Source organism: Macaca mulatta, chromosome 18 (genome assembly GCF_049350105.2).
Source record: "Macaca mulatta isolate MMU2019108-1 chromosome 18, T2T-MMU8v2.0, whole genome shotgun sequence".
NCBI lineage: Eukaryota > Metazoa > Chordata > Mammalia > Primates > Cercopithecidae > Macaca > Macaca mulatta.
Genome location: NC_133423.1, coordinates 69,078,869 through 69,105,317, shown reverse-complemented (window position 1 = coordinate 69,105,317; position 26,449 = coordinate 69,078,869). Strand labels below are relative to the sequence as shown.

At 46.4% G+C, this 26,449-nt stretch overlaps 1 protein-coding gene across 6 annotated transcripts in view; it reads right to left on the bottom strand.

Annotated features, from left to right (window-relative positions):
- Nucleotides 1–26,449, bottom strand: part of TMEM241 (transmembrane protein 241) — a 157,519-nt gene that overhangs the window by 13,495 nt on the left and 117,575 nt on the right. For 2 of the 6 annotated variants that reach the window (XM_015121664.3, XM_028837914.2), the window contains 2 exons: nucleotides 19,744–19,808; nucleotides 3,384–8,024 (listed from right to left, as the gene is read on the bottom strand). In XM_015121664.3, the coding sequence (XP_014977150.3) occupies nucleotides 7,964–8,024; nucleotides 19,744–19,808 (126 nt within the window). In that variant the 3' untranslated portion in view covers nucleotides 3,384–7,963. Of the gene's footprint in view, nucleotides 1–3,383; nucleotides 8,025–8,249; nucleotides 11,018–19,743; nucleotides 19,809–26,449 lie in introns of those variants that run through there. The other 4 variants (XR_013408229.1, XM_077975013.1, XR_013408228.1 and 1 more) reach the window with 3 other exon arrangements.

Here is a 26,449-nt window from a genome sequence, read left to right as displayed (position 1 = left end):
CGGCCCCTTTAGCCAGTCAAGGACCTTCAGGAAGGCGCTGACTTCCTGTATTTGTCTCCTCCACAAAATGAGACTGATACATGTCCCTCAGAGGCCCCTGGAGAGGATGAAGTGAGATGCCACGTGGGCGAAGCATGGGAGGCCCGCAGTCAGCCCGGTGATGGGCCGCACAGTTACAGAGTGCACCTTCCCTCCCGGCACTTCCTCAGCACCTCCCACAGGTTTCATGCCCCTGAAACTAACCATGGGGTCTACTTCAAGTCTGCCTATCTTCTCTCCCGTGCCAGACTTAGAGCATCCCAGAGCCAGCCAGCAAGGGTCTGCCCAGGGCCGATGGGGGCCTGATTGCCCTGGCCTCCCAGAACCAACAGCGGGGAAGGCGGTGGTGTCTGCCTGTGGGGCTCCTGGACTTTGCCCGTGTGTCCCCTAAAGCATATCTCACTCAGTCACCCTTCACCTGAATTCTACAGCCTGGAGAGGCCCTCAGACTTCAAGGAGAACAAATCCCCCATACTATATGCTAAGCCGGTGTGTGTGATTCTGCACATTTTGGAAGAGAAATTCCTCACCTTCCATCAGCTCCTCAGGAGAATCCATCTTTGTCTCCCTTTTCTGCCTTATTGCCTTAAAAGCATTTAACTCACTCTGAATTTTTTTTTTTTTTTTTGAGATGGAGTCTCACTCTCTCCCAGGCTGGAGTGCAATGGCGCATCCTTGACCTACTGCAATCTCCACCTCTTGGGTTCAAGCAATTCTCTTGCCTCAGCCTCTCAAGTAGCTGGGATTACAGGTGCCTGCCACCACACCTGGCTAATATTTTATTTTTTTTATTTTTTAGTAGAAACACATGTTGGCTAGGCTGGTCTCGAACTCCTGACCTCAGGTGATCCACCCACCTTGGCCTCTGAAAGATCTGGAATTACAGGCATGAGCCACCACACCCGTCATTTTGAAATTCTATTCCCGTGTTTGTTGCCTGTCTCTGCCACTAGAAAGTAAGTTCCAGGAGGGCTCATCTCATTCGTGGTTATATCCTCAGATCCTAAAACAGAGCCTGGCACTCAGAAGGTCTCAATATCTTTTGAATGAATGAATGATGTACTTTGAGCCAATGGCTAAGGGCTGTGGGTCCTGCCCTGCAATGGGGTCTGAACAAGGCATGGACCGTCCGTGGGGTCTTCCTCCGAGAACAGCGTCTGGGCTGAGGTCAGCTGCAGTGGAGAACGGTACTCCTAGAATAAGAGTCTAGACAGGGGAGGGGCTCAGAGTCCAGACTGGATCTGCCTGAGAAGAACAGAGTTCAAGGGTCTCAGAGGGCAGCCCACTTATGTTAGCATCTTGCAGAAAGGGCAGGACGGTGGGCCTCAGCTCTATTTTCTATTGTTGCGTAACATGCTGTCCCAAAACTTAGTGGCTTAAAATGATTTTACAATATCTCATGCTTTTGTGGCAGGTTTTCATTCAGGGACTGCTGGGCAGGGTGATTCTTCTGCCCCATGTGGCACTGACTGAGGTCACCTGATGGCACTCGGCTGGCAGATGGGCCGGTATGGAAGACCCTGGATAGCCTCCTTCATGAGTTGAGTGGTTTGGCAAGACGGCTGCAAGGCTGGGCTCAGTGGGGCCTGTCTCCTGGAGCGCCCACGCCTGGCGTCTCCTGCACAGCAGCTCAGGGCTCCCGAGGCAGTCAGAAGACCAAGGCAGACACTGCAAGGCTGCTTTGACCCGGCCTTCGGAGTCACAGAGCACCATTTCCATCACACCTTATTGGCTACAGGCAAGGCGCATAGCCAGCCCAGACCCAAGAGAAATGAACAGAACTGTAGAGCAGCATGAATACCACTGGGATGGAGGCAGGGCATCTTTGGAGACAAGTCACCACTGCCTCTCTCCGGGCTGGGCTCAGGGACACAGCCTGAAGCCAGGGACATTTGGTGGGGCCAGGAGAAGCCCAAAAGTCTCACCCCTTTGACTGGCTTTCCCCAGAACAAGGATCAAAGGACCATTAAGTAACCTCAAATGAGTCCTAACCACTTGAACTTCCTGCCAATTCCATATCCTATTTCAATACTTTGTCCGAGGCAACTTCTCAATAGAGATGTCATGTTCCAAGCGTGACTAACCACTTACGGTATTACCTGCTTATGCTTTCACCCCGATCTGTGACTGTACTCCCTTTTTTGGGCATGCAGACCCAGTGAAAAGAATGGTGTCCTCTCATGACACTGCCTCTCAGGGTCCAGAGGCTGCAGCTTTTCCTTCAACCTTCGAGCTCCTCAGCTATCTGAACATGCCATTGCCTGAAAACAAACTGAGAACCAACAAACAGTGGCTATGTGCTCTGGAAACACTCAGAGTGATAGTTCAGGTGAGCACAGTGCCATTTCCCAAGTGCTCCTGGTTGCTCCAACCCCATCCACGAAGAGTCTCAGACAGAACCCGAGGGAGGCGGCCGGGGAAAGAAACTGGGACATGCTGGGAAAGCAGTTGCAGAGCAGGCCACGGACCCTGTCCGGTGGCAAAGGGAAGGAGCGTGGCCTTCAGGAAGAGTCATACATCACCTCAGAGATGTGAGGAATCCACACCTCAGCACTTCTTGCAGAACTGACAACCCCTGTGAGACACGGGGACCTCATTCCTCCTTCTCAACAGAACTCTCCAGCATGAAGGTTCAAAGCATGGGCTTTGAATAATCTGGGTTGGAGTCCCAGCTGGATGGGCCTGGAAAAGTTACTGAATCTTTTCAATCTCCTTGGTAAAATGAAGAGAATGTCCCCCGCACTTATTGGGAAGAATCGATGACAGGAAGCCTGGAGAGTACCTAGCACAGTGCTTGGCATGAAATAGGCATCAGTAACTATAATCTTAAATATTATTATTGGGTCAGTAACCCCAGCAACCACCACCAACAGCCCCTTCTTTTGCCACTTCCCTGGCCCCAGTGTAGGTGAACTGCTCTAAATCAGCAATAAGGCCAGGCGCGGTGGCTCACACCTGTAATCCCAGCACTTTGGGAGGCCGAGGCGGGCGATCACTTGAGGTGGGAGGTCGGGACCAGCCTGAACGACATGGTAAAACCCCATCTCTACTAAAAAAAAAATACAAAAGTAGCTGGGTATGGTGGTGCATGCCTGTAATCCCAGCTACTTGGGAGGCACAGGTAGGATAATTGCTTGAACCCGGGAGGCAGAGGTTGCAGTGAGCCGAGATCGCGCCATTGCACTCCAGCCTGGGCAACAAGAGCGAAACTCCATCTCAAAAATAAATAAATAAATAAAAATAAATCAGCAATGACCAACAGACATACCTTGGGAGCCACATCTATGAACTCCAATTTTCTAGCGGTCACATTACAAAAGATAAAGGGAAACAAGAGAAAGTAATTTTGATAGTATATTTTATTTAGCCCAATATATAAAAAATATTAACATGTAATCAATAGAAAAAATGATGTGATATCTTACATTCTCTTTAAAAAACATTAAGTCTTTGAAACCAGTGTGTTCTTACACTTACAGCCCATCTGAATCTGGCCCAACCACACTCCAGGGCTCCAAAGCCACAGGTGGCCAGGGGCATCGCACTGGACAGCACAGGGCTAGAGGCACTGGGTAGACCCTTCCCTGTTCCAAGCTCAGTGGCCTGGATGTGGGCAGAAAGAGGAGTCTGGATCTGGGTTTAAGCTACAAGAACTCCCTCCCCAGGGGTAACACAAATATTTTCTGTAATACTCCCCTGCCAGGATTGAAGAGAACAGAAAGAAAGGCAAAGGAAAGAAAATAAATGATTTATTTTTCCTTTATTATCATTTTTAGAGACAGGGTTTGGCTCTGCTACCCAGGCTAGAGTGCAGTGGCACAGTCATGGCTCATTGCAACCTTGATCCCTGAGCTCAAGCAATCCTCCTGCCTCAATCTCCTGAGTAACTGGGACTTATAGGTATGTGCCACCATGCCTGGCTAATTTTTATTTTTTATTTTTGTAGCGATGGGGGCTCACTGTGTTGCCCAGACTGGTCTCAAACTCCTGGGTTCAATCAGTCCTCCCACCTCAGCCTCCCAAAGTACTGGGATTACAGGCTTGAGCCACCATGCCTGGCCCTTATTTTTCTTTATATTCACAGCAGATAAGTAATAATACACCATTGTACACAACCTTGCCTCTCCTAATAGAAAGCACATTCTTTATTTATACCAATAAAAAAAGCCCCAAAATCCCAAGGCTCTGACTGGGGTCCAGCGAGGATTAAGGTCATCAGGCGCCAAACAGGATCCAAGGGCAAAGGGACAGTGTGAGGTTACCTGGAGACTCCCTGTGCAGAAAATGGGAGCTCAGGGCTACAGTGAGGGGGCCACTCCACTGTTCAGGTCTTTGGGCTCACCCTCCATTCAGTGCTGAACACGTGAACTTGGGCATAGAAGATGGTGGTTAAAGCTTGAATAAAAAGGCCCAAGAACCAATAGAAATGGAAGGAAACTGATAGCATACGGACGAAACGACTTATCCTCTGCTCTTGCTGGTGTCAATGTAAGAAAAGATCCGAGATTTTAAGAACAACGGGCTGGGGGCAACATAGTGAGACCCCATGTCTACAAAGAATAAAAAAGTAGCTAGGTGTAGTGGCACGTGCCTGTAGTCCCAGCCATTTGGGAGGCTGGGGTGGGAGGATTGCTTGAACCTGGGAGGTTGAGGCCGCAGTGAGCTGTGACTGCACCACTTTACTCGAGCCTGGGTAACACAGTGAACCCCTATCTCAAGCAAACGAAACAAAACAAACAAACAACAACAAAAAAACAGGACTCTGAAAGACAATTCAAACAACCAAACAGCAACAAAAAAATACGGGCTTGCTAGAGAACCATCTGAAAAAGGAGCTAAAACTTCTCAGCAAAAGCTTTTGGGGCCAGTTCTGCTGGAAAGAGGACTGGGTTTGAACTGTATGGCTCTTTGCAGTCATCAGAACCTCCATTTGCTTAAATGGCACTTGGAAAGACAGGTATAAAATGACACTTGGACACATGCCACTTTCTGCAAGTGGAAAAGAACTGGTCTCCGTTTTATAGAGTTTTATGGGAGCAAGAGAATAAGGACAATTCTAAACCCAGATTTTCTATTTGATCCTCAGTCTCTAGAAAGTTTGACATCCTAGATGAAGAACAAAAATAAGTTGAACATGGACACAGGGAGGGGAACAACATATACCAGGGCCTGTCATAGGGTGGGGAGGGAGGGAGAATATTAGGAAAAATAGCCAATGCATGCTGGGCTTAATATCTAGGTGATGGGTAGATAGATGCAGCAAACCACCATGGTACACATTTACTTATGTAACAAACCTGCACATGTACCCCAGAACTAAAAATTAAAAAAAATTTAAATGAAAAAAACAAGTAGAGACTCTTCAAAATAAGAGGGTATGTCAGGCAGCTACTATTATTTTTCCTTCAAATTAATAAGTGTCAGGTACCTGTTTAATCAGCTGGAGGTTAGAAAAAAATAATACAAATATTTTTCATGGAAACAAACAACAAGACGAAACAACAACAAAAGTAAGTTGAAAGCCATGTGTGTTAAGGTCACTCTTAGCATTTTCACCTTACATGAGAAACAGAGACCAGGAAAAGACAAGGCCATGAATTTAGGGTACTCAAGTTCCAAATACACGAATCCATTGCTATTTGTTTCTTTTTCTCTTTCTTTTCTCAACAAGTTGGGGAACACATGCAGAAGCAACAACAGCCACCGACTGAGCTGACGGTATTCTCCATGGGGCTGAGTATGGGCATGCACATTTCCCGGATGCCAGGGCAGGGGGTCTCCATCAATACATGGGTACTCAACACTACGGGGCCTAGCTCCCTGCTTGAGGAGGACTCATGGGTCACCCTGAATGGCCCACACTCTCTGACACCTGGCAGAGTGGTCAAGTATGTGAAACATCTCTTAGGAACAGAAATATTTAGAGTTAGTCATTATTTTTTTAAACTTTCTTGGTGGGTTCAGAAACAAGTGACCATTTTGTGTAAATTCATTTATGTTGGAACAATGAGAACATATGGACACAGGGAGGGGAACATCACACACCGGGGCCTGTCGGGGTGTGGGGGTAGGGGAGGGATAACATTAGGAGAAATACCTAATGTAGATGATGGGTGGATGGGTGCAGCAAACTACCATGGCACGTGTATACCTATGTAACAAACCTGCACGTTCTGCACATGTACCCCAGAACTGAAAGTATAATAATAAAAAAAAGAAAAAAAAGTTCATTTATTTTGACTCCTACAAAGGCAAGGAATAGGGTTTTTGTTGTTGTTGTTGTAGTTGTTTTTGAGACAGTCTCGCTCTGTTGCCCAGGCTGGAGTGCAGTGGTGTAATTTTGGCTTACTGCAACCTCCACCTACCAGCTTCAAGCAATTCTCCTACCTCAGCCTCCCGAGTAGCTGGGACTACAGGCATACAATACCACATCAGGCTAATGTTTTTGTATTTTTAGTAGAGATAGGGTTTCACCATGTTGGCCAGGTTGGTCTTGAACTCCTGACCTCAGGTGATCTGCTTACCTCGGCCTCCCAAAGTGCTGGGATTATAGGCGTGAGCCACTGCACCTGACCAGGAATAGGGTTTTAATACAATTTTTCATCTGGCCTGAAAAATATACTTCAGTGTTCAATGATGTGAAATCTCTGAGATATCAGGGAATGAAAGCGATTAAAAGCTTTAAGAAATACAAATATAAATATGTATATGTGTGTGTATACATATACTGTTTATTTTTTTGCCCAGGGAAGACATCTGTCAGTGCTCATAAATCCTGTTTCCTCTGATGACAAGTCAGTACCAGCTTAACCTAATGACTGGCAAAAAAAGGACATGCAGAATTCAATGCAACACACATCCTGACAAGTTTATAAGGACCACGAGAAGTTTAGAGGCAGGAAATGAATAGTAACATCAACCACAGAAAGTAACATCACTCACTCCAGAGTTTAAAATGCTGGTACACAGGTGAGGGTAGGCCTTAGGCAAGCCAGCATGACAGCAAAGGACGGACGGACCCAGAGGAGACTCCAAGGATGTAAAATCACGAACGAAACAAAACATACAACCAAGACTCACCATAAAAATGATAACTGTGTGAGGTAATGCATTTGTTAGCTAGATTTAACCATTCCCAAAGCATTGTGTTGTGCATGATAAATGCATACTATTTTGTCTGTCAATTTAAAAATAAAAATGAGAAAGGCCAGGTGCAGTGGCTCATGTCTGTAATCTCAATACTTTGGGAGGCCGAGGTGGGAGGACTGCTTGAGCCCAGAAGTTTCAGACCAGCCTGGGCAACACAGTGAGATCCCCATCCCTAAAACAATAAAAATAGAAAAAATGAGCCGGGTGTGGTGGTGCACACCAGCTACTCTGGATGCTGAGGCAAGAGGATGGCTTGAGTCTAGGAGATCAAGGCTGTAGTGAGCTGTGATCGTACCACTGCGCTTCAGCCTAGGCAACAGAGGCCCTGTCTTTAAAAAATAATAATAAATCAAAATTTTAAAATTTTAAAAATGAAAAAAAAAAAAAGACAACCAAACCCCTTAGGCCCACTACCTCGCACCGAAAGCAGTCTTTGGGAGACAGCATGTGGCATCCAGAGGTGTGAAGCTCAGTCGAGGTGAGTAGAGCCAGCCTGTGAAATCCTGTACTTCCTGTTTCTGCAGAACCAGCTTCCAAATGGGAAGACGTAACAGACCGCTCCTCTGCAGCGACCTGCAGACCCCCAGAAAGGGCACTCCTTGAAGCAGCAGGGCCTTGGCCTCATCAGCCACCACCACATTCACGTGGGTGAGGGCGATGGCGCTGCCCACTGTCCTTGCGTTCCTCTTTCCGACACATTCAACAGGGAGCTATGAGACCAGGAGTGATGGTCTCCCGCAGCAGCTGGTGAGTCTCCTTCTCTTGACCGTCTTGTTCAGGAGCCCTTCTGCTCTGAGAAAACCAGCAAGGCCTCTCCAAGTGCACCAAGCAGGACGCTGCAAACAGCAGCAGAAGGTCAGCTCTCCACTCCCCCGGGACCCCTGAGCCGCCTAGCGCCCACATACACAGGGCAAGGGGTGCCTCCCCTCATTCTGCGACTGTGACTCATCACCAGCCCGGACTGCCATGCTTCCAGGTCAAGCCCAGGAATCGCTCCAATCACTCGGGGCAGACCTTGGGTACACATGGGAGGTGAGAAGGCTGGGAGGCGGGCTCGATACCTTCCCTCGGGGAAGTAGGTGAAGCATCCCACACATCCCGACTCGGTGAGGGTGAGCACTTGGGTTAGTGCTCTCTGGCAGAAACACAGACTTCCGGCAGGAGCGATCCCATAGACGCCTCTGGTGCTGTTGGCAAATTGGGCTGAGGCATACGAAATCACACAGGTATCCATATTCTTAAAATTAAGGTGACAATCTCAGAATCTTTTCATTTCATGTAAACTACAGAACATTTAAAGGTGAAAATACAAGTGGGGAATCATCATTTTCCCACCAGCACAGAAAGACACATGGCCAGTGATCTGAAAATGAAAAAGCAGTGGGAGAACTGGAGACAGTGAGGGAAGAAGAGCTGAATATTTTAACATCCCTCAAATGTAATACAGCCAAAGTCCTCTCCACTTTCTATTTTGAACCTCGCCACAGACAGTCTATCTGAATTCCGTCAGTCTTCTGGGGCCTGTGCTGGGCCATCATCAAGGGGCTATGGTGGTAGGTGTCTGATGGGGAGAGCCCTTTTTCAGAGGTGCCAACAGCCCTTTTGGTCAGACCCTTTCCTTCCCTTCCTCTCTCATCTGCCTACCCAGCACCCCAATCCTTCATACGCTCACTCGCAACACACACCCAGGCCATGGTGCCTTCGTATCTTGAATGTTTGTTGTGCTGAGTGTATGACACACACATAGGCTGTCCATGCTACATACCTGGTGGAAAATGTTCCTTTGGTGGGTGACCCTGACATACAGGTAACTCACACCATTTTCCACTTTAGTACAGGAATGAATTGACTATGAGTGGGAATATAAAAACAATATGCTTTAGGCGCCGGGCGCGGTGGCTCATGCCTGTAATCCCAGCACTTTGGGAGGCCGACGTGGGCAGATCACAAGGGCAGGAGATCGAGACTATCCTGGCTAACAAGATGAAATTCCATCTCTACTAAAAATACAAAAAATTAGCTGGGCGTGGTGGCAGGAGCCTGTAGTCCCAGCTGCTCAGGAGGCTGAGGCAGGAGAATGGCGTGAACCCGGGAGGTGGAGCTTGCAGTGAGCCGAGATTGTGCCACTGCACTCCAGCCTGGGCGACAGAGCAAGACTCCGTCTCAAAAAAAAAAAAACAAAACCAAAAAACCAATATGCTTTAGAATCAGGCCAATTCAAGCTCTGACGCAGGCATTTGTTAGTCAGCTGATCTTGCCTATGTTTTCAGCCTTAGTCTCTCCATCTGTACCATGGGAGTTGATCGCATCTAATAGTCTCTGTGAGGCTTAGAAATAATGTATCAGAAGCAACCCACCCCTGTGTTTAGCCTATGATGGACAGTCACTAACATAGGATTATTAGTATTTTCTAGCCGACTGCCCTCTGAGAGTAGCAATCCCCTCCTCTGTGGTCCTCCCGGTGGGCCACCCAACTTCTGCCTGAAGACTAGTGAGGGGCACGTCCTGTTGAGCAAGGCGAGCCTGTCCCACGGATGAGTGGCTCTGGTCAACTAGATTCACATGCATCTCCATGGGCATGTCACTTGTGGAAGCCACTGGGGTTGGCAGGGACTGCCTGAGACATGTTCCTTCCCCATGCTGACCCAGGCAGCCCTTCATCACACTAACTCTACAGCAGAAATTTCTTACAACCTCGCCTGCGAGGCCAAGGCTGTTCTCCGGAGCTAGAGAACAAACGTACTCTTTCATCAGCTTGGAGACTAGGAGAATCCCCCAAACACTGTGATCTCTTCTCTCTGGTGATTAAAGGCTTCTGGGGGAAGGCAGCAGGAGACACTGGCCAGTGAGGTGGGGGGGCTTGGAGAATGTCCCCCACCTGGTTCACAATGGGGATGGAGGAGAGGGAGCCGAGGGAGATCGATGCCTAGTACCTTACTCCAAGTTGGGATGTACTTTCCTCTTTCATACAGAAATAAGACTACGATAGTGATACGTTGATCAATCCTACTTAACTCACAATAATGTAGCTAGAACGAATGTCCATGTTATGAACCAAATGACTATCTGTGGACATCCCTAGATCTGTAATCATCATTGTCAGCACTGTCTCTGTGACAAATTGTGACCCAAGTTCCCAACGACCTGATTTGGGAACGAGGCCCCTTTGTGAAGCTGGGAGCCTGCTTGTGCCTTGTCCAGCTCAGGACCCCAGATGCTGAAGGGTTCTATCACCTCTCCTCTTGGAAAAGACATGACTGTGAAGGGGAGGCGTTCTTTTTGCACACAGGCTCACCTCCAAAGACCTGGCTTTCCCTTTTAAGTGATTGCCGTTCCCCTTGTAGCCCTTCAAGAGCATGTATGTCACCCTGCCAAGTTCCCGGGCAATGTAGAGTCACCGCGACCGGATGCAAGGGCTGCACAGAGCTTTGGGTTTGGGAGGGTTTTATTTCTGCAAATATAACCAGGAGCTCGGACATTCTATACACTTTCTGCTAATCCTCCTTAATCACCAGGGAGAAAACCAGGGTAGCGGCTGGCCCCTTGCCACTTTTACTCCCATAGCCTTAGAACAATGCTGGAGTGTAATAACCTTGCATTCTGTCCCTTGGCCTGAACTATTTCATGAAACACCAAAGCAGCTTAGTAAATACTAAAAATGAAAGCAAACCTTGGTTCAGTTTACTGTTAGGAGAGCCAGCGAGGTAAGCTTTGATGTTTTCTAAACAGCAGGAAGGGCTGACATGTGTCCAGGAATCTTAATAGCATTACAACTATTTAAGTCAGAGCTTGACGGAACTGTTTGCAAATCTTGTAATCCCCATCATTCCTGAAATGAACAAACTTCATGTAACCAAGACATAAACATCAGACTGCAGGGCACACATGGCCAGAAATATCCATCACTAGCTTCTCTTTCAGAGGTTTATTTTCAGCGCTTCTCCAGCCCTTCTCTTCCTCCTATGAGGGACGCAGGGCTCCATCTAAATTTTACATTTATTGTTATGGCTATTCAGTTAATTCCTGTTGAGCCAGTAGACAGAGGATGGAGGCTGCTTCCTTTACCTGGCTGCAGGCCCCGCACCTAATGCAGCACTCAATAAATACTGATTCAACGAATAGTGAAACTGTTAATATTTGATCCCCTTTCTCCCATCTGGGAGAAGTCCCAAACTATTTGGTCTAAAAACAGTTTGGTACTAAACTATTTTTTCCTTTTTCTCTCTTCCTCACCACAATGTTTCTGCCCCAAGCTCCATTCCTCGGGGCCCTGCCGAGTGAGGTCATAATCTATTAAATTATGATAAAATTTGAGAGGTAATGAGCAACGTTATTGAGAAGACCCTTCTTACATAGAATTTTAAAGAGAAGGTTTCAAATTTTTAATTCAAATGGAAAACTCATAAATTTCAGACACTGTGATCCTGAAGGCATTTTGGTGTGATGGGGGACGTTTTCTTTGCCCCTAAATTCATTCTTCCTATACATAGGTTTGGGCAGCCTCCATGAAGTTCCTTAAAATTAAAGGGATAAGAAATCTTTACTCAAAGATTATATACGATCATTTTCTAAAGACTCTCGGCATTGGTGAGGTCTGTGCTAGGCTCAAGTTCAAGTGATCCTCATGGCTGATAAACAGCGATCAATGGCAAGTTCAGTGAATGATGTGCAAAGGGGCAAATGTGATCATGGACTCCTTAGAACAAGGAAGTTGCCTTTTGGTTATTCTTTTCTTTCCTTGTTCCTAAACTACTCCAAAGAGAAGGGTGACTCTCCCCGTCTACAAAACGGAATTCAGAGAGGAGGCACCATAATGAATTCCACTTGACAGGGATGCTGCTCTCAGGTCAGAAGCTTTCTCTTTGGTATGCTTCAAATCTCCTTTGCTGAATTTTGAAATAGAGGGAATTAATATTACATAAAACTGTTAATTAAAAATGAACAATTAAATAGAAATCTGGATATTTAAATTACTGGACTTGAAATAGATTGTTTTTATAATAATTGGCTGGATGAGAGCAGTTGTTTTTAATTAACTTTAAAAATTGGCCAACATTGGGTACTTAGGTTGATAATTGTTCTTGGATACAATATTTTGAAGGCTGGCCACTCAGTGTTGATTCAGCAAGTATTCAACACCAGGCCTAGAGATGCAAAGGTGAATGAAACGTACCCTTTCTCCTAGAGCTGCTCACAGCCTGGTGGGAGAGATGGCGCCAGCCACCTGTCACTCAGTGCAGCCAGTGCCTACGGAGCCAGACACAGACACAGGGGGTGGGAGGAGCAGCTGAGGACCTGACACTTGAGCTGATCCAAAGCTCTCATTCGATGAGCAAGTTCCTTAAGATCTTGCTGAAATTTCAAAAGGCATTTTCTCCACCAGCCCCCATGAACTTCAGACCAGTGATTCTCAACTGGGGTGGGACTCCTGGCAATGTCTGGGGATGTTTATTCACTGTTACAACTGAGGGGGTGCTACTGGCATCTAGCGAGTGGGGTTCAGGTTTGCTGCTAGACATCCTACAAGGCACAGAACAACCCCTCAAAACAAGGAATTATCAGTCTCAAATATTAACAGTGCTTTGGGTGAGAAGTCCTACTTCAGACAGCCTACTTTGGGCAGCTAAGCTATTGTCCATCCAAGGAGGAGGATAATGACATATATATTTGAACACTTATCCCCTACACGGTGATCCCCCTAGAGTCAGGGAATGTGCCTTGCTTACTTCTGTAGTCTCAGAGCCCAGCCCAGCCCTTTGGTGGAATGCATGAATATACAAATATATGGATGCAAGGATACTGGCTGGAGCAGGGTCCTCCAGTCTCAGCCAGCCTAGGGTGGTGAAAGCCATGGTGGATTGGAGAGCACACGCCTACGTGAGGAGGAGGCAGCCTCTACTCATTCCAGAAACTGCTGCTGTGTGCAAATGCAGGCCCAACATTAACAGCTGCTCCACATTTTCAAAAGAATCTGGAAATCTGGATTTGTATGAGGAAATCACCCGATTTCAAAATGGTGATGACTAACTTAAAATTTGAAAAGCAAATGACAAGAAATAGTAACTATACCAGCATACACAATAGGTCCAAACAAAATAGGCCTGCAGCCTCTGCCCTTTGTGACTTCTGATCAGTTTAAAGTCCCATGCCACAGGGATCAGCCGCCACCCCTGCCTGGGCTCTGAGAGCTGGTCACCCAGCCACGCTTGAACATGCCTAGTATATGGACGAGGCAGACCAGCTCTGTGCAAAACACAGAGCTGAAGCACCATGCACTCTTCTGGTGGTTCACTTTGTGGTTGGAAAATTCTTTCAGGCTGAAAACACACCATCTTTAACCTCAGGAGTCCTTAAAAATCAGGAAATTCCAAAGTCAAGGTTCCTTTTGCAATAATCACACATTCTGTTTCCTTGATTTGGGTACACACAGCCTGTCTTTCCATTTTTCTCAGGACATACCATAAAGTTCACAGGATGTGAAACAGCCCAGAGACAGCCTCTTACAGACGCCTGCTTCCTTACTATTCCGACTCAGCTTTTCCTCACACTGGAGAGCTGTCTTACTCTTAGCTCTCATGTTCAGTTCAATACCTGGGTTTCTTTGGCTCATTTTGAAATTCTGTACAAAATGTGGTCAATGCAGGCTTATTTGTAAGAGAGAAAGATATTGTCAAGAATTTAGGGGTTGGGCGCAGTGGCTCACGCCTGTCATCCCAGCGCTTTGGGAGGCTGAGGCGGGTGGATCACTTGAGGCCAGGAGTTCAAGACCAGCCTGGCCAACATGGCAAAACCTGGTCTCTCCTAAAAATACAAAAATTAGTCGGGTATGGTGGTGCGTGCCTGTAATCCCAGCCACTTGGGAAGCTGAGGCATGAGAATTGCTTGAACCCAGGGAGGTGGAGGTTATAGTGAGCTGAGATTGCACCACTGCACTCCAGCCTGGGAGACAGAACAAAACTATCTCCAGAAAAAAAAAAAAAGAATTTAGGCTAGGCTAGGAGTGGTGGCTCCCTCCTGTAATCTCAGCACTTTGGGAGGCTGAGGCTGGAGGATTGCTTGAGGCCAGGAGTTTGAGATCAGCCTGGGCAACATAGAGAGACCCTGTGTCTAAAAATACTAATACTAATACTAATAATACTACTAATAATAAAATAAAGAATTTAGACAAACACTATGAAAGCTAAGGATGCAGAAATTTGGGGAAAAGTCTCAAGAATTTATATATATATATAAATATATATATTTATGTATCATATATAATTATGTATAATTTATATAATAAAATATAATTAATAAAATATATAATTCTTCTTATATAATATATATTATATATAAAACAACAATTATATATCAATGACATTTTATATATCTATCAATTATATATTATATATAAAATACATATATTCTCTTTATAGAAAGAGAGAGAGGGAGAGAGAGACGCATGTATGCATATACGTATCTCAGGGGTTTCTTCTCTGGGCAGCTGGATTTTGGGATGTCAGTCTGCCTACCACTTGTGTCACCCCTCCTCAGAAGGACAGGTGCAGAGGAAGAGTGGGGAGACAGATTAGCTTCCTGCTTCAGAGCCCCAGTTCTGGTTACAAATCACTGCGTCTCCACTGGCTGCCCTGTCTTCCCAGGTGAGAGGCGCCCAGAACTCTTCCATCCCCCAACTCTCAGCCCAGTGAAGCCTCTTCCTCTGCATGAGGCCCAGTTCACACCAGCTCCAGGGGCGCCTTGCAAACACTCCTGGCCTCTCTCCCTCCTTCAGTCTTCCTATTCGCTGGGCATTAACACAGTTACTATCTGATCCATCCCATGAATTAGCTTTCAGATTTACCCTTCCCTTGATAACCCCTTAAGTGTTGGATATCTTATATTTCTTCTAGTTTCCACATACTTTGCATACAGCAGTTACTCAATAAAAATGTTTAACTGATTGATATTATGGAGTTATACCTATGGTATAAGAAACCTATGACAATGAGATTTTCCTCCCTAAAAATGTCTACTGGACATTCTTAGCTTGCAGGTCAGTCCCTGAATAGGAATTAGGACTGTCTTGTGCTGGGTGACACTCTGTTTCCTCTGCTGTCAAATCATCTACATACTTTTTATGGAGGATCACAGTGGTGGAATGAGGAACATGTAAGCCAGTTTCCCTTACAGCTCATGAGCTTCCACCTATACATTATCTGCACTGCTGTAAATCCTTGGTGTTTTTCAATTCAGTTCTAGCAGGTTACGGGGCATTGTACACACAGAGACCTGGGTTTGAAATCTGGTCCAATTGCCTAGTAGCTATAAAATCTTGGGAAAATAAGTATCTCTGGACCTCAGCTTCTTCATCTTTAAAATAGGGATAACTCGGAAGATTGTCGTAAAAGTAAATGAGATAATATTAATGTAACAAATGTCTGAGGCACAGTAGTTGCCCAATAAATGGTTAGTTATTATTATTAAAAAGAAGAGGAAGACACAGCAGGAGGAGGAAGAGGAAGGTGTAGGAACATTTTCTAATTTTTCTTTTCCTTCCATTTGTCTTCCTGGGGCAGGAAATGCCCCCACTGGCACTCCTGAGAAAGGTTAGAAATTCCATTTTCTGAGTGCAGTGAGCAAAACCATTCATTTCTGTCCATCTAGGATGACTCAGATATGGACCTGCCCTCAGGCAGGGCAATGAGCATCTATAGACACTGCAGAGGCAGTGATTTTTGACTTTTATCCAAGAATGGTTCCTGGCACATATGAGGCACTTGATAAATGTCTGTTTACTGAAGGAACCCCTTGCAGCCCAAGGCCACACAAGATGCAAGTTAACCTCTTACACTCCCCATCATGGTATTCCCCAGGGCCACTGGTCCTGCCCCTCACATTTATCCCATATGAATCTCCTGCTGATGTTCACAAATAACACTGTTGTTTCTGTGGTTATGTCAGCATCCAAGGCCATTTTATCCACAGAAGAATCCTGGGAGATGGGAGGCTGTCCTGGGCACACCTGGGTACCAGTGCTGACCCCCACCAGGCAGCATGGTGGTCCTTGAGTTAAGCAAGTGACAACTCAGCAGGTCCAACTTGCAAACAAATGCAAAAAAAAAAAAAAAAGAAGAAGGAAGGGGAAAGATTAGCTATTAGGACTACTCCGATTGCAGGCACGGGAAAAATACTTACTTTCTTCTTATTTTTTTTTTTTGAGATGGAATTTCGTTCTTGTTGTCCAGGCTGGAGTGCAGTGGCACGATCTCAGCTCACTGCAACCTCCGCCTCCCGGGTTCAAGTGATTCTCCTGCCTCAGCCTCCCAAGTAGCTGGGATTACAGGCACGTGCCACCACACCTGCCTAATTTTGTATTTTTAGTAGAGACAGGGTTTCTCCATGTTGGTCAGGCTGGTCTCGAACTTCTGACCTCAGGTGATCTGCCTGCCTCGGCCTCCCAAAATGCTGGGATTACAGATGTAAGCCACCGCGCCCGGCCAAAATACTTATTTTCTAGAGTCAGGCTTTATTTGAGCAAAGCTAAGCAATACTATGCTTTTTCTTTCCTGATAATACTGGTAAAGAAATGTAAAAACCTATTCCAAAATTTGCCTGCACTTCAATTTTATAGTGCTATTCCATGGGGGAAAAAATCTGCCAAGTCATATATAGGAACTAGAATGGAAATAAGCACGATCTTAAAGTGGTCCTAGGCATATTTTCCTTTTTAAAACAAAGGACAGAAGACCAGTGAGCAGCAACAACAAATGTGAATTTCTCTACATAATGTGCAGCATCCAGGATTGAGGCCAGGCTATCCCTGGTCACAGGGAAGGAAACAAAATGTTGTCACCAGCCCAAGGAATAGACTATTTATGTGTGATGTGTGTGAGGGCTGCTCGGTGTGGTTTCATTTCAGAAACACTGTTGTGGCTGGGCCCCCAGATCTAACACCTCCTACGGTGAACAGAGTCCACCTCCGTTGGGTTACACATCCATGGCCAAATGTAGCACTGTTCTCACCCTTCAACCAAACCGTGGTGACGTCTGGCAAGAGGAGTTTGAGGGAGTGAAGGATGAGCGACTTTCACTTTTTACTTGACATATTTCTGTATTGTTTTAAATGTCTTATAAATAGCATGCATTACTCTATTGCTTAAAAATACATACATATATATTCCCCAAATTAAAGCATGCCTATTCATCAGCAATGAGCTGTTTTAACCGTTTAAACTCTCCATTACCTTCTCCCTCACCTTCACCTTCCCTGCAGACCACAACCCAAACCCTTGGTAACAATCACCTACTGGTTTGAATATTAGTAATCAGAATAGATAGCATTCTTAACTCTCCAATGGGCAGGTCTTGTGCAGAAAGTTCAGGGTGAAACCCACCTGATCGCTTCATTCTTGTCCTCATGTGGTCATAACCAACTGGCCCTTGAATGAGAGGCGCATGGTCCTAATAAGTTCAGAAGGCCTGTTTCCCGTCTCAGATGGAGAGCTCCGAGGCCTGAGCGGAGGGCGAGCCCGGGGCACTGGTCACAGCTAGGTCCTCTCCGACAGTAGTACTTTCTCTGTGCATCCCTGTGTTACTCATGGCCCAAACCTCCCTTGTGAGTCACGGGCTCTGAGGGCTATGGGGCAGGGCAGTGTGGCCTTTTCTGGGAGGTGTGTCCTGAAGCTACCATCGCAACGGCCACACCTACCTCCTGGGATTCTGAGTCCCCGCTGTGTCTCCCCACGGCCATGCGCCTGCCTCAGTCATTCTTCTGAAGAGCCTGCATTTCCCCATCTGCCCTGCTCAGTCATCCTTCTGAAGAGCCTGCCTGTCCCCGTCTGCCCTGCTGAACACCACCCCACACCCAGCCGTCTCCTGCAAACCCCCAGGGTCCTGCGCACTGCTTCTGGGAGGGAGGCAGATCCTAATGGGCAGAAAGGAATGAATCTGGTCACAACAGTCAGAACTGTCAGGGAGGAAATTAGCAAGGCGACAGGAAAAAGCTAGCAGGGCTTGCACAGGGTGTGGACAGGGAAGCCTCTCCAAAGTCACCTCGATTTGAAGACCTGGGGGATGAGCAGTAGTGGCCAACTGAAAGCAGGGAGGAAGGTATCCGGGACGAAGTGACAGGCCCAGAAGCCCTGAGGAGACACATGCCGCCGTGGCCAAGGCACAGAAAGGCTCTCCCTCCCCGGACCTCCAGGCAGATTTGGCAAACAACCTATTCCTGTATCTCCGCTCTGTGGTCCAACAGGCACCTCAGACTTCACACATTCAAACCAATGCCTGATACACCTCCACCACCACCTTGCCAAACCTTGCTCTTCACACAGCATTCTCGATCTCAGTGAAAGGCAACCTCATTCTTTCAATTGCTCCGACCCCAAACCTAGAAGTCATCCTAGACTCCTCTCTCTCAAATCCTAGTGCCTCAGGTATCCTACCACGTCTCCCCACCTCCACTGCTATCAGCCAGTTCTCAGCCATCATCATCTTGCATCTAGATCACGGCCAGAGCCCCTGGTCTTCTTGCTTCCTCCCCACCCCTTGGCACTGCTGTCCCCCAACATCCCCATGGCTCACTCCCTCACTTTCTTCTGGTCTCTGCTCAGATATCTTAGTGAGGCATGCTGTCTTTATGCAAATGGGTAGTGCATTCTAAACAGGATCATTTGGAGCTTGTCTGAGAGAAAGTTAATGGAAAAATCAAAGAAAAAGAAAGACACAGCACGTGCTCTCTCTCTCTCTCTCTCTCTGTGTGTGTGTGTGTGTGTGTGTGTGTGTGTGTGTGTGTGTGTGTGTGTGTGTATACAGTTGCCCCTCAGTCCCCACAGGGGATCTGTTCCAGGACTTCCATGGATTGTCAAGTCTCTTATATAAAATGGTGTTGTGTTTGCCTACAACCCATGGACATCCTCCTGTATACTTTAAATCATCTCTAGATTACTTGTAATACCTAATACAATGTAAATGCTATGTAAATAGTTGTTATACTGTACTGTTTAGTAAATAATGACAAGCAAAAAAGTCTGTACATGTTCAGTACAGATGCAACCATTGCAGGCCTAAACTACGTTGTTGACCCACGGTTGAATCTGAGGATCTGGAACCTGTTCATGCAAAGGGCTGACTGTGTGTGTGTGTGTGTGTGTGGAGTGGTTTACTAAACATTACATATTGTTATACATATTATATTATACATATTATGCATATACATACATATACATATACACACACACAGTGGTTGACCAGCAGCAGCTGTTCTGGGGTGGATGAGTGAGGGCGATGTTCTGTTTCTTGCCCTGGATGCTGGTTATGGTATACAGAATGGTTGGTTTGTACAAACCCATCAAGTAGTATATTTATGATATATGCACTCTTCTGAATTTGCATTTACAGGTTAATAAAAGTTTTGTTTTTTTTTTAAGTAAAGCTTCACTAATATGAGATTTACATTTGGATGGAGACAAACAGCCAACGCACACTCCCTTTCGGCAACATTTGAGAGCAAAATTTAGCATCCTGATGAAACTCAGTAACTAACTGGCACTTTCTCTCTCTATGCAAAAGACTTACCATCCCGTGGTTGCACTGGTCAGGATCGCCTCAAACAGCAATATTGATAAGCCAGCCGTGATTATCTGTAGAAATAATTTCAACAAAAGGTCATTACACCAGCAGGGCTCTGGTAAACTCCAATGTCATTTTTTTCACAAGCTTAGTTCATTTGAGTTCGGATTCCTGCCATCAGGTACTTCTTTCCACTTCGCATGTCCTCTTCCCCCACACGCTTCCTAGTCAGCCCCCTGTACTTAGCGGCGCCTCTGAGCCAAGCATTTGGTGTAGAAAAGGCTAAGTCTTAGTCTGTTTTGGAGGTGAGAATGTTCAAAGAAGCATTTAACTTCCAAATTCTTCAAAAGGGAGGCGCACAGCCAAGGCCGCCCTCATCTCTCTCCAGGGAAGGGGTATATTAAGATAACTCATTTCCATTTTGTCTCAGCAAAGCAGAAATCATCTCCAAGGTCAGATGTGCTCATTAACCTGTTCTCAGATCCTCCAGATAAAAGCTTATCTGTCGCCCAGCCTTTGTCCAATGCACCATCTCTCTGTCCTCTCCTAATGCTCCCATCTTTCTGATCCATGACACACATTCTAAGAAACCAGGTGCATCCTGGGGAATGGAGTGATTAAATCATTAATTAATTATTTGCAAATATCTAGAAGCCAGAGGAGAGGGAAGAGGTTACCTTCACATCTCTCAAGGCTGGAAATTCCAGAAAAGTGTCTCAGGAATGGCAGCCATAGGACTTAGACCCCAGAAGTGCCTCGAACCCCTCAGCACCAAGAGTGTGTGTGAACCAGTGGCCCAGCTCTGTCCACATTTGGAATGTCTACTTAAGGAAGGATGTTTCTGGCTTCCAATCTTCTGCATCCTGCAGGTCAAAACAGCTTCCACGGGGAAGGTAAGCTTAAGAATCTGCTTTCTTGCAGTGAGAAGTGGGATGTAGGCCTCGTTGAGAGAGGTTCAGTTGAGCTGCAGGTCCTCAGAAACGTCAGCTACCATCTCCCTCAGGGGGATTTCATGTGCTGTCTTGGAGGCCTCTTTGGGTCTCCAAGCTGGGAGCAAGGCAGCAGACAGACAGGCAGAAGGAAGGAGTATGTTTACGACCTCATGGTCACCGTTTACCATCTCAGAAAGAAGTCTGGAACTACAAATCCAGAACCCTCGTGATAGGATATAAACGTGGTGAGATTTTTGGAACTTTTCTTTGTAGTTAAGTCATTTGGTATTACTTTCTGCCTTGCTTTATTGATTTGTAGCAAAAACCTTGACTACAAAAAATGACCTGGGTATTGTCCTGAGGGGCAATAAAGAAGTAGATGCCCAGCCAGAGAGACAATTCCAAGAATACAAAGGATAGGGAAAGCGATTTCTATAAGTGGAGACTAATGGTGGCTTTTTCTTAAAGATCATATTGAATGACAACTTTTGAGTTGATGTGCATGATGAATGGATAAATGTCCCTCTTTTCTTTTCCTTTTTTTTTTTTTTTTTTAGGCTGGAGTACAGTGGCACGATCTCAGCTCACTGTAGCCTTGACCTTTCAGGACTCAAGCACTCCTCCCAGCACAGCCTCCCGAGTAGCTGGGACTACAGGCATACACTACCACACCCAGCTAATTTTTAATATTTTCTGTAGAGACAACGTCTCACTTTGTTGCCCAGGCTGGTCTTGAACTCCTGGGCTCAAGCAATCCCACCTGCCTTGGCCTCCCAAAGTGCTGGAATTATAGGCGTGAGCCACCGCGCCTGGCCCTTCTTCTTCTTCTTCTTCTTCTTTTTTTTTTTTTAACATTTAATTTAGGACTTCTGCATCTATGGTCATAAATGAAGTGGGCTAAAATGTTATTACCTCTCAATGCAATTGTCTGGTCTTGGAAACAATGTTGTACTAACCACATAAGTGAGTTCATCAGCTTCTCTGCTTATCCTGCAACAGTTATAGATGATCTTGACTCTGAAAGTTACCCCTGACTTGAAGGCCCCTGGACCTAGATCTCCTAGCTAGGGTGATCTTTAACAGCTATTAACCTAATCAAGTCTTCTCTTTCTTGTTGTTGCATATTTTCCATTTTCACTTTTCCCAAAAATGCATTTCATCCAGGTCTCCCGATTCATTAACATTTAGCTGTTTGGAGAAATATTTTACATTGCTTGTGCCTGTTTGATTACCTTCCTTTTTATTCTTTTTTTGTTGTTCTTGTTATGTTTCTCTTCATTCTCCCCACCCTCTTCATTAGTCTTGACTAAAGTTAACTATGTTGTTAGTCATTCTTTCCTTTTGCAACTTCTTAGACACAGCCTGGGATGGTGCCAATGGAGATGTATTTCTTGGACTTGCTGAGAAAGGCTCCGTCCCACTGATGGATGTTGGCTGTGCTGGCAGCTCGGCATAACGGAACACTTGCTTGATTTACAAGTTGGGACCCAACTTGTCTTTTCTGTGTCCTCACCATTGTCTTTATCGTCCTTGCCTGTTTTTACCAGCTGTTCAAGGCCTTCTTTGATTGGCTTCTTCTCTTTGTTCTCTGATTGCCTATCTCAGATGACTTTCAGTCCAGCTGGTAAAAAAGGACAACTGCCCTGGGTCCCAACACACCCACAGCCTGGGCTTTGTGCCTCTGCTCCTCTGTGAGCCTCTTGAGCTTAGGAGGAAACCTGTCTGCCGTGAGATAGACAGCCGTTCTGCTCATTCCTCTGAACTGCACCTTTTGCCAAAAAAAACACATCTTAAACATTTTAAACCAGCCCTTACTTGAAAAGAAGGTAGGTTTAGCAGCCACGCCGGTGCCTTCGCCATCTGCCGCTTCCTGGAAATGTTTGTATAGTCTCCTGCCTTCTCCTGAGCCACCTTTTCAAAATTCTCAAGAGTTGTATCACTCAAGGGAGCAAGTGTGCTGCTGCCTGAGACCGTTTATCTTATTTCTGTAGAGAATGTAGACTGAAGTTGTTTGCACCGTGGGACAACTGTGGGGTCAGACGGGCCCAGTTTTAATCTATTCGGTACAAACTTCTTGCTTTCTTTTACTTCCATCACAAGCCCAATGGTCAGCCCTCTTTTTAGAGGCATTCTCTCTCTCTCTCATTCTCTCTCCCCTCTCTCTCTCTCATACACACACACACACACACACACACACACACTCTATCTCCCATACACACACACGTGTGCGCACGTGCGCGCGCACACACACACACACACAAACACACATACGAATGATCACCAAAGTTCTACTATTTCATAAAAGTCAGTTCATAAGAAAGGACAGCTGGGCAAGGTGGCTCACGCCTGTAATCCCAGCACTTTGGGAGGCCAAGACGGGTGGATCACCTGAGGTCAGGAGTTTGAGACCAGCCTGGCCATGATGGTAAAACCTCATCTCTATTAAAAAATACAAAAAACTAGTCGGGTTAGGTGGCGGATGCCTGTAATCCCAGCCACTTGGGAGTCCAAGGCACGAGAATCGCTTGAACCCAGCAGGAGGAGCTTGCAGTGAGCCGAGATCGCACCACTGTACTCCAGCCTGGGCAACAGAGCGAGACTTTGTCTCAAAAAAAAAAAAAAAAAAAAAAAGAAAGGGCAAGGAGCAGCCAACAACTCTGCTCAGAGAGGTGGACACTAGGCACTGGCGGCCTGACTCCCCAGTGGAGGACCTGCCCCCATGCACTGCCCTCACTGTGGCTACGGTTCAAATGCACGTCTCAGCAGAGTGACAGATTTCTGTACATCAGGAGCCTGTGAAGCTGCTCAAGAACACTCAAAAGTGAGACTGTTAAATCTGCTCATGCCCAGAGTCCACTCCATTCGTAACTGCATTGAGGAAGCAACAGAAGCCAGGAGAGGCGCAGTGTGCCAAGTCTGGGTACAGGATGTCCCACGTGTAGTCACCCAGGGCACAGCCCAAGAGGCAAAGGGACTCCCTTAACTCACGTGGGGAGCCAATGACCCAGAGATGGTGTGTGACTGCTCCAGGGACCCAGGGAGTTCGTGGCAGTGAGAAACAGAACCAAGGCCTTGACTCCTAGATCAATTTTCTCCAACAGTCAAAAACTCAAGGGCCCACGCAAGCTCTATACAGCTTTTAAAAAGAAGAACCCAGTGAAAGCAGGGCTCCTAGCAGATATCTGCACACCCACGTTCATAGCAACACCACTCACAACAGCCAAAGCCGGAGGAAAACCAGTTGTCCATGGAGGAACAAATAGAGAAGCAAAATGTGGGGCACACCTATGATGGAATATTATTCGGCCTTAAAGAGAAAGGAAACTCTGATTAATGCTACCCCATGGAAGACATTATGCTAAGTGAAATACACCAGACACAGAAGGACAAATACAGTATCATTTCACTTATATGAGTTACTTGGAATTGTCAAACTCATAGAGACAGAAAGTAGAATGATGGTTGTCAGGGCCTAGGAGGAGCAAGGAATCGGGATTAGTGTTTAATGGGTACAGAGTTTCAGCTTAGGAAGAAAAATTTGTGGAAATGGATGGTGGTGATGGTTGTACAATGGTATGCATTTAATCAATGCCACTGAACTGTCCAGTTATAAATGGTGAATGTCCAGCTACAAAATGGTAAATCTTATGTTTATTTTAGCACACACACAAAATCCATTTCTTTTTCTCTGCTTAAATTCTTTTTTTTGAGACGGAGTCTCACTCTGTCCCCCAGGCTGGAGTGCAGCGGCGCAATCTCAGCTCACTGCAAGCTCCGCCTCCTAAAGCTCACGCCATTCTCCTGCCTCAGCCTCCCGAGTAGCTGGGAGTACAGGCACCACCACCACACCCAGCTAATTTTTTTTTGTATTTTTAGTAGAGATGGGGTTTCACCATGTTAGCCAGGATGGTCTCGATCTCCTGACCTCGTGATCCGGCCTCCCAAAGTGGTGGGATTACAGGCATGGGCCATCACGCCTGGCCTTAAATTCTTAATTCTTACCCCTTTCCCCAACTTTGTTTTTGTTTTTTTTTTTTAAACAAAATATTTTTAAGAGTTGGGGCCTTGCTATGTTGCCCAGGCTAGAGTGCAGTAGCTATTCACAGGTGAGATCAAGGCTGTAGCCTTGAACTCCAGCTCAGATGATCCTCACACCTCAGTTTCCTGAGTGGCTGGGACCACAGGCACCATGACACCTGATATCCTCCTCCTACTTTGCCTGACTAAAGCCCCTAGGCCTCAGGCAAGAGTCCTCCAAAAGGATGATGTGTTCTCTCCCCAGCACTTGGTTTCTACCTGCTTGATGCCCTCACTACTGTCCTGTTCATCAGTGATCTCTTTACAAGCCTATCTCCCCTCTCTGCACTGTGAACTCTTCAGGTCAAAGACTTGGAAGCCACCACAGGACCAAGCTCAGTGCCGCAGAGCCTGGCTCAGTCACGTTCGACAAAGGCTGGAAGGAACCTGAGCCTCCGATCCTCTCTGGAGGGCACATGAACATGCAACAGGCTTAGTACTGGCTTCCTTTTTGCTCACTTGGAAAGTCAGCTCTGAGGAAGAGGCTCCTCATGTGCTTGAAAGCTCAAAATTTGCTCTGAGACATATGTAGGAACATGCAGTTTCAGCACAGAAACAAAATCTTTTATCATTAAGCCTCAAATAAGCATTTAAAAGCAAAGGGGTAAAATAGGGAAAAGAAAAAAAAAAAAAAAGGAGCCCCCTGTGACTCTGGAGCACTTGGAGGCTTACAAAGGAATGCACTGGTGTGAGAGTGTGACGAGAAGCATAACTTTAATTCCCGACTTCCAGCTCCTGGGTGACAAAGTCACCCAGGATGATCAGTAAGTCTACCAAGAACACACAGGTGTGAAATCTACCCAGCCTTCACTTCCTGCCTAGCCCTCGAAGAGCAGCATTGCCACCTCCCACATCATTTGCTAAGCACTAGTTGTGGGAATGCATTGCTTTTCCCATTTGTACCAGGGGCTTCCTGAGTGATGCCCCTGGTGGTGGGACCTAGGGCACAGGGCCCCCAGGTACTAGCACTGAGGATGGAACCACTGAAGCGGCCTCTTCCCTCCCCTCCTCTCTCACTGCACCCCAACCACCCAAGGCCACACAGTCCACTGAGTGGGACCTTGCTTTGGTCCTGACTCTCAAGTCATACCAGGTTCCCTCTTCGTGTTCCACACTTGACTCTGATCTCTGGCTCTGGCCAGACCTTGGCCTTATGACCAGAACCTTGATTGACGTCCCAGAGAACTAGGACTAATAATTCAGAAGGACTCTCCACTCAGTACTGACCATTGCCTGGATTTCCAACCCTGTGTCCAACCTGCCAGGTTTAGAGCTTAACTATTAAGCCCCAGTGGACACTACACACAGCCCCCACCAGCTGCACCTCCAGCGCTCCAGAGCCAGCCTCCACATGAATAGCCTCTTAGGCTTGGACACACCTCGGAGCGAGAGTCTCCCAAATTCTAGCCATCCTTGCCTTCCTCTTCAGAGATGCGTGCAGAAGGCCTCATGCTCCAAGGCTTTAGGTGTCATGTCACTTGCTCCACAGTTAATCAGTGGATTGGTCTCCTGTTGCATCAAGCAATCCTTTCCTCTGAGTAACAGAAATCGATCCCAGTGCATCTCACTGTGTGGTCATGGGATAAAACCAAGCTCCCAATATTCCAGGGCTGAGAGTCAGGTCCCAAATGTTAACAAGCCTACTGTAGTGTGCTTACCCTGGGGGGCTACTGACATCACCTTCAATGCGATAATATTCCCCA